Source organism: Eupeodes corollae, chromosome 1 (genome assembly GCF_945859685.1).
Source record: "Eupeodes corollae chromosome 1, idEupCoro1.1, whole genome shotgun sequence".
Classification (NCBI taxonomy): Eukaryota; Metazoa; Arthropoda; class Insecta; order Diptera; family Syrphidae; genus Eupeodes; species Eupeodes corollae.
This window is the reverse complement of record NC_079147.1, coordinates 68,147,131-68,155,031: the sequence shown is the minus strand read 5'-3', so window position 1 is coordinate 68,155,031 and position 7,901 is coordinate 68,147,131. Positions and strand designations below refer to the sequence as shown.

At 40.2% G+C, this 7,901-nt stretch overlaps 1 protein-coding gene across 1 annotated transcript in view; it reads right to left on the bottom strand.

Annotated features, from left to right (window-relative positions):
- Positions 1 to 2,946: 2,946 nt before the first annotated feature.
- Positions 2,947 to 7,901, bottom strand: part of LOC129940058 (kin of IRRE-like protein 1) — a 36,734-nt gene continuing 31,779 nt past the window's right edge. Inside the window, exon 4 of the mRNA XM_056048289.1 lies at positions 2,947 to 2,970. Coding sequence (XP_055904264.1) covers positions 2,947 to 2,970 — 24 coding nt within the window. The remainder of the gene's footprint in view (positions 2,971 to 7,901) is intronic.

The window sequence follows — 7,901 nt, the reverse complement described above, 5'->3', positions numbered from 1 at the left end:
TGACATCGTTAGAGAAAGAACGTCTGAAATTAACTTGATATGATCTGTTTTGAAGATTATATGAAAACCATGTGATCAAATGCATAAAGCTTGAATATGATGAAATCATGAGAAAGTTGGTCAAAAGCTTAAGAATAATCAGTGTAAATTAAGTCGAGCTCTTGATCGAGTTGAAGGTTTTTAAGTTTTTTGGTAAAAAAGTAAGCTTAAAAGTGATATTTTAAAATTGATAAGATGTTGTTTGGGATAAAAGAGAACTTTGACGCAAGAAGACTTATTAATTGAAATTTGTATGACACCATGTAAAAGCCCGTTTAAATTAAGTGCACTGTCAGTGGTTGCGTTTTCTTTAGAAAACCTCATATCATCAACGTAAATTTCCAAATCCTATTCTAGCTGTCGCGCGATGTATACCATAAGTTAAAATAAAAAAAAGAAGGTCCGAAGAGGTTTTCCCGCTTATAACTCTTTCAACAACTTTAAGTATACACATTAAAGTGCATAAAAGGTTCTGAAGATGGAAATACATTTTTTTAAAGACTTTCCATTAAAAACATTCATTTGGTAGCCCTAAAAGTCATTTCAAATGTGCTTATTAAATGCACCCCTGTGTTTAATAGCTGGTCCGTTATAATATAACTCAGAAGGTGAAACAAAAAACCAACCCGACTTGGTCGGTCTTCGTCTTTGTCTACGTACTCGTACACAGATGAGATATTTTCCGTGAGCCACAGCTACCTTTCCTTCCGCCATTCGTTAGGTGCGGGCGGCCAGCTTCCTGTTTCTTTTTGTTCCCGTCGTCGTAGTCGTCTGTATACACAAAATATACATCATCATTTGCGGCAAAGACTGAATACAAAGGTATGGGCAAATACAATGGCGCAACTTTTGTTCCTTAGCGTTGATGCGCCCCACTACTCCCAATCTCAATTCCGCCAGCATCGCAACATCGCAGCATCAGCCAGCGCACACACGTTTACACACAGCGGCCTTTTGATCTCTCAATAAACTCGCACGACTGTGAAATTTTTCCTTTTACCAATTTGTTGATGTTGTGGGGGGTGCGACGCAGATTTGTGGAGAGTTTTTTTTTCTCTGCCAACAACAACGCAGCCTCATGTGGTGGCTGGTGGCAACATCACCGGGCCCCGGGAGAGGGTGTGTCGGAGATATGGGTGTGGTGCGATGCGGTGGCAGTCGTTGAATATTTCCGCTGTGTTAAATGTGGCTAAAACGATGTCACCCGCCACTGCCATAGCCCAGCGCCCGCCAGCCATCAGCATTGCCATCGATAGATAGAATTTTTCATTTTTCATTTTCCGTTTTTCGGTTTTGTTGTTGTTGATTCTGTTGTTTTTATTGTGAGAGGGTGTAGCTGGGGGGTGGTGGTGGCAGTGGGTGGGTGTAGCATTTTGTATGTAAAACATATTAAAATGAAGAGCGGAAGTGGTGAAATGAGTGAGTGGGGAGCTGAGCTGATGCAGAGGCAGGCAGTAGACTGATGGGTGAACAGCGAAATGATGTGGGCTGGGGTTGGGGCTTGAAGCGGTGAGCTCTCCATATTTTCAATCTACCATTACAACATAGTACATACCGCCTTCCTTTTACCCACCTTCGCCCGCCATTGATTTATGGTGGTGGAACAAAATGATTGCCGGCATAATGATGTCGATGATGATGGCGATGATGAAGCTGATGTAGAAAGTGAGGCATCAAGGATGACAATATGATGATGGTGGGGCATGATGGTGAAGTAATGTGGGAATGGGAAGGGGTGAATGGAAAAAGGTGGAAAGGACCAAGGACAGCCCGCGACGACACGCTGACGACGCGGCGGGTGTAGGTCGGCACCAGCGGCGGCGACAAGCTATAAGTTGTATATAGCCATATGACGGTGGTTATGGTAATGACTGAGTGTTTAAAAGCGGAAATAATTGAATTTGCCAGGTTGATGTTGTTTCGGTCCCACTGAGGATTTGTGAATTCATTGATCTATTGATTCCTGGCATTGGGTGCAATTTCCGATAAAATTTTGTTTCCACATGGTTCTTTTCTTTTTTAGGTTGGCATTTAATACCATCATCGTATCGTGTCGTCACCTCACCGCCACTGACTTTGTCGTTCCTGGTTTCTTCTTCACGTCGTTGTCGTTGCGTTACGTTGGGTAGGTTAGGTTAAAGGTAGGTATTAATATACGTAAAGTCAAGTCAAGGCCTTAATAAGTTCTGATTTAGAGGTCGAATGGTTTTTAAAGTTGGGAGAATTTTAAATTATGTATTCATGAAATTAGGTTGGTTATGTATGTTTTTTAGCTGTAGGTTTGTGAGTACTTATACTTAAGAAGATTGCGAATACAAAAGAGCTAATTTGTTTACGTTAATGGTTGATTTACATATTACTACATAATACACATACCTATACCCACGGATACTAACATTAGAGGAAAAATGTTGTGTTCACCCTCACAAAAAATTCGTTTGTATTGGTTTGATAAAATAATCGATAGAAAATTCACATATTTTTAAACTGTGGCCTTACACAAAATGAGATGACGGGAAATAATTCTAGTTTTGGGGTCCTTGGCGTTATTTTTACGCAAAACACAATACTTTTTTGGTACGACGCACGTAAGCCATTTAGCATAACCGTAGATAGAAAAAAGGCTATTGAAATACAATCAAAAAACTAAGTACACATAAACTTGCTTCTACCGAACAATTCTAAGAACAGCTTAATGTCTTAGCGTAATAATTCTCGGCGCTAGTACTGCTTTAATATAAGCGACCTTTCGAGTTTTTGAAAATAATTCAATAAAATTGCAGAATTTAAATTAATTATTTTCTGAATCTCTTTACTTTGCTCTTAAAAGATATAAATAAATGCAAAATAACTTCATTGTAAAAAAACAAGTTATTTCTGACTGCAGGTTAGATACTACCCAGGGAACTAATTTCCCTGCAATAAAAGTAACTAAAAGATAAAAAAGATTGTACACAATAAAAAGAATCTAAATTGAAAAATTGTTGTTAAAATGGTAGGCATGTGCATTCAAGGGGGCACAAGCGGCACAAAAGGCATCTCACCTTTCATAAAGACGGCAGCGGTGGAGGCACCCCCAAGATGGAATCAATGGTGGCATGTATACAGTTCCAGTTAGATTGAACTACGTAGTTGATATATTCGGAGCCCAGGCCTGTAAGAAGCGGTTAAAGTTAAAACAAAGACATTTGGTTCTTCAGGTTAAAGGTCGTGCGTCAGGTTGACTTCCTCACCACGTACAAAAAAAAAAAAACAGTTTTGTATAAAGACGTATTTATTGTTAAAAACCCCCTAAATGGATTTGCACGTTAAATGTTAGGTTCCTTAATGGACCACGTCCTGAACAACGAGAGGGCACCTTACCTAGACTGCTAAAAAGCAGACATCAAATTCAGACAATGTAAAAGGATAGGTCGGGCGAAAAGATGTCTTAAAACAGAGATATTTATTATGGTGACTGCTATCGATGGAACCAACAACTGTAGTTTGGATGAGGCTTTGTCATTAGAACCAGACTTAGACAAAACTCTTTTGCTATAGGTACATAAACGAGCTCTAATTTAGACAGAGTATCAACTTCTCGTGAATTTAATGCTTTGTCTCATTCCATCCAAAGAATTCTTGTTACGTGCGATTTCAATGTACACAATTCTTCATGGCTTCAAAATTCAGGCCAGACAAGACCCTATGGAGTGTGTGCAGAAATCTTCGCTGAGTTGAACCACCTAACTCAGCTGGTCAACAAAATTGTGTGGCCTAGTGACTAACAACTCTCAACCATTCCTGTGAGCGAGTACGGTTGTCAGGGATGGAAGGGACCTACAGTTTTTAAGCCGAGTCCGAACGGCTAATTTGAGAAAGCACTTTTTCATGAAAAGAGTTACTCTTGGAGAATTTGTCAATTCCTCGCAAGAGCCAGTACCCGTGAAAAGACTTAAGATGACGTAGGCAGGGATCGAACCCAAGACCTCTGGCATGATAGTTCAACGCACTAACCATCATGCCACGGGTACTACAGCTGGTCAACGTGCCCACCCGAATATCGGACGTTGAAGGTCGAGCAGAAAACACTCTTAACTTGTTTCTTACCTCTGACCCTGATAAGTACACTGTTAGTGTTCTATCTCATCTAGACACATCTGACGACCTTTGTGTTATATCAGCAAAGTTCTCGTGTCAAAACTGTTCAATTTAAGAAAGAGCTCCTAAGAGAACCGTTTGGCAAAGCCAGATAGCCAACTTGGACGGTCTAAATAATTACTTCAGGATCTTTAACTGGTCACTATGTTTCCCCGATAGTAACGTTGAGGCCAGCGCTGCGCTGATATGATAACAAGTTTGATTCTCCTGGAAATGAGAACTATTATACGAAACTGGGTTAAAAGTATCAGTCCTTAGGAAAACGCATGGTTTGATACGAGATGTAAAGAGGTTATTAGGGTCAAAGAGGTAAGTTTACGTTGCTATAAAGCCAACCGTACTGATGAAAGCCGGAAAAAGTTTAAACAAGCCAGGAACGCCTGCAACGATCATATTCGACAGACTAAATTTTTACATGACCAAAAATTACGGAAACAATACTGCAATGTCCCAAAGGCAGTAAACATTTTTGGCAATTTGTAAAAAAATGAAGAATTCTTCTTCTTAATTGGTTCCTACGCTCGTTGTCAATCACACTCCTTTTGTTAGCTCTTTAGAGAAAGCTAATCTCTTTGCAAGCAGTTCGCCACCAATTCTACGCTGCCAGTGACCGTTATGACTCCGCCTGTACTTGAGCGAGTTAGTGATTGTATGGGACCAATCTTTTTTCACACTTGTACTGTGGCAAGAGTCCTTAGAGACCTAAACACACATAAATCCGCTGGTCCGGATGGTATCCCCGCTATTGTTCTAAAGAGGTGTTCTTCAACCACTGCGTAAGCTTTTTCATCTGTCCTACTCCTCAGGTCTCGTTCAAAGAGGATGGAAAACCGCAATTGTCCAGTCTATTCCCAAAAAAGGCGAATCTTCCTCACCGTCTAATTACAGAATGGTTGCACCTACGTTCCTCCTTTCGAAGATCATGGAAACGCTGATTAATTATCAGCTCAAGAAATATCTTGAAGATCGAAAGCTTCGTAATGACCGGCAATACGGCTTTTGTAGCAATAGATCCACTTGTGCTCTCAGGGTTCATCTCACCAAACAGTGGAGCAAATTTTTACATCGCTTAGGAGAAAGTAAGATTACTGAACTTGATATTTCAAAAGCATTTGATAGGGTTCGGCATCAGGCTCTCTTATCGAAATGCGTGCTTTCGGTTTTCATGAATGCCTCCTTCATTGGATTAGTAATTATCTTTTGGTTCGTTCAATACAAGTAGTATTGGATTGATTTAAGTCTAAAGTCCGTAAAATAAATGCTGGCGTGAACCAGGGCTCTGTTCTATCTCCAACACTCTTTCCCATTTTTATTACTGATCTCCTGTCTGCAACATCTAATCCAATACATTGTTTCGCTGACGATGGTAATCTTAGGTTTTCATATTCGATTTCAGCCTCACACCCCTCTTTTTCGGATGTGGAACTGCAACGACAAGCTATGATAAGCTTATTAAATTCCGACCATAACAGCATTGTTCAAAGGGAATTAAAAAACCGCGTGGAGTTTAATGCTTCGAAAACGCAGTGCTATCTTGTATCGTTAAAGCGAGATATACTCCCATGGCCAATATCCATGGATGGCACGTTCAAAGCTTGAGTATAACTCCCATCTCTGGGCTGGTGCTCCTGCAACTAACTTAAGCCTTTTGGAAAGTATTGAACGTAGAGCATTTAAATTGATAGATGATAATATCATCATAAGTTCATTTACTTCGCTTGAACATCGTCGTAAGGTCTCTTGTCTGACTCTTTTTAACAGTTATTTTAACGGCTTATGCTCTAGTGAATTAACCAATTTCATTCCTCCGCTTAAACAGTTCAACCGTAATACTCGCGATTCTAGGAATGCTCATCAGTGTACCACCAAGTCAAGGCCGTACTGTCAAATACAGAGACTCGTTCTTTAGCCGTATTATGCGAATGTGGAATGCCTTACAGCGCTCTGTCTTTCGTAGTCATTGAAATATTCATATCCACATCAACAAAGGAACTTTGAGTTCTCAAGATCAATAAACTGTCAACCAGATTGGCCGTATTGAGATCGACAAAATACTGGTTTTCAGCATCATCGATGACCGATTTTTCCGAGGAGCTTGCATCGACTCGAATCACTACATCGTTTTAGCCAAGAGGTAGTACTTGAGGTTTCCAGATATATATCAAAACAGTGAAAAGTTACAACGTCGAACGGCTGTAATAGGACGAAATTGACGAAATCCATCTCCGACTGAGTTACTAGTAACCTCTTTCGAAGTTATCTGCCGCCAACACAATGTTAAGAGAACCACTGGCAACATTCCCAAGAAGAAATCAGATAAGGCACCTATGACGTGCTGGGTTTCAAGGAGACACCAACAAGGAACAGATACTTTGGTTAGAAAAATGCACCAACTTATCTGTTAGATATGGTCGGAAGAAAGCGTGTCCAATGAATGTAACCTCAGTATTGTTTGCCTGATACTGAAAAAAGGGGAACCCTTAGCAACTGCACCTAATGTAGAGGAATCAGTTTACTAAACATCGCTTACAAACTCTTCCTTCTCATCGTTAACAAACATGTTTCCATCAATATGGTTTTAGACAAGGAAAGTCCACAGTCGATCAAATATTCACATTACGGCAGATCCTGGAAGAAACCCAAGAACAACAAGTCAACACCCATCTATTTCAAGACCGCATTCGCATAAAATCCCTGTCAAATACATCCGTTTGTGCAAGATGACAATAGTGACTTCGAGCTGCTGCATAAAGACTTGAAACAACTTAACATAACGTTTCCATGTCAAAAATGGCTTCAGACAAAGTAAAGAGCTCCGAAGTCAACACTAGAGGCACTATCTTTCAAAAGCTTGTCCAATGACTGGCATATGCTGATGATATTGACATAAAGGGAAGAACTCAGCATGATGGGGCTTTTGGGAGTATTGTGGCAGAGGATGCAAAAATGGGTTTAACATTTTATGAGGGCTAAGCAAAGTACATGCTGTCGTCAAAAGAGGACTTACAACACCGGCGTTTCGGTCCAAACGTCACCATCGACAGACGTAGCTTTGAGGTAGTTAAGGACTTTGTCTACCTAGGCACTGCTATGAACACTCAGAACAATACTAGCGCTGACGAAGAATTACTCTTGATAACCTAAGAAAGCAATTAATTGGCAAGCAATTAATTGGTAAAGGCCTCTCTTGAGCGACCATAGTTTGGTCACTGTGCAGAAAGCTCTGACAATGACCAAAGTGTATGAAAGCACCTTGGGTTCTTTTGAGAGAAAAGTTCTTCGCGTGATCTACGGTCCCGTAAGAATGAAGATGAGTGGACAAGAAGATGTAACAACGAGCTGTACAGGCTGTACAGTACAGCAACATAGACGAAGATTGAAGGATAACAGTCCAACGACTAAGATGGTTGGGTCACGTAGAGCGTGTGGAAACCAATGCTCCGTTCCAAAAAGTCTATTAAGTCACACCTATAGGACAGTGCAGTAGAGGAAGACCCCGGATTAGATTATACACAAAAGTTGAAAGTGACCTCATCCAACTTGAAGTGCGAGAAGTTTGTTGAGTGAGGCCCTAGTTCACACAGGACTGTAGCTTCAGGTTAAGCCAAATTAGTAACTAGACTTTTAAACATTTTGGAAATTTTAATAGACATAATTTATTTCTGTGACTTAAAATAAAGCTTAGAAAAATATTACTAGTATCTTTTTTATCGATACTTAAA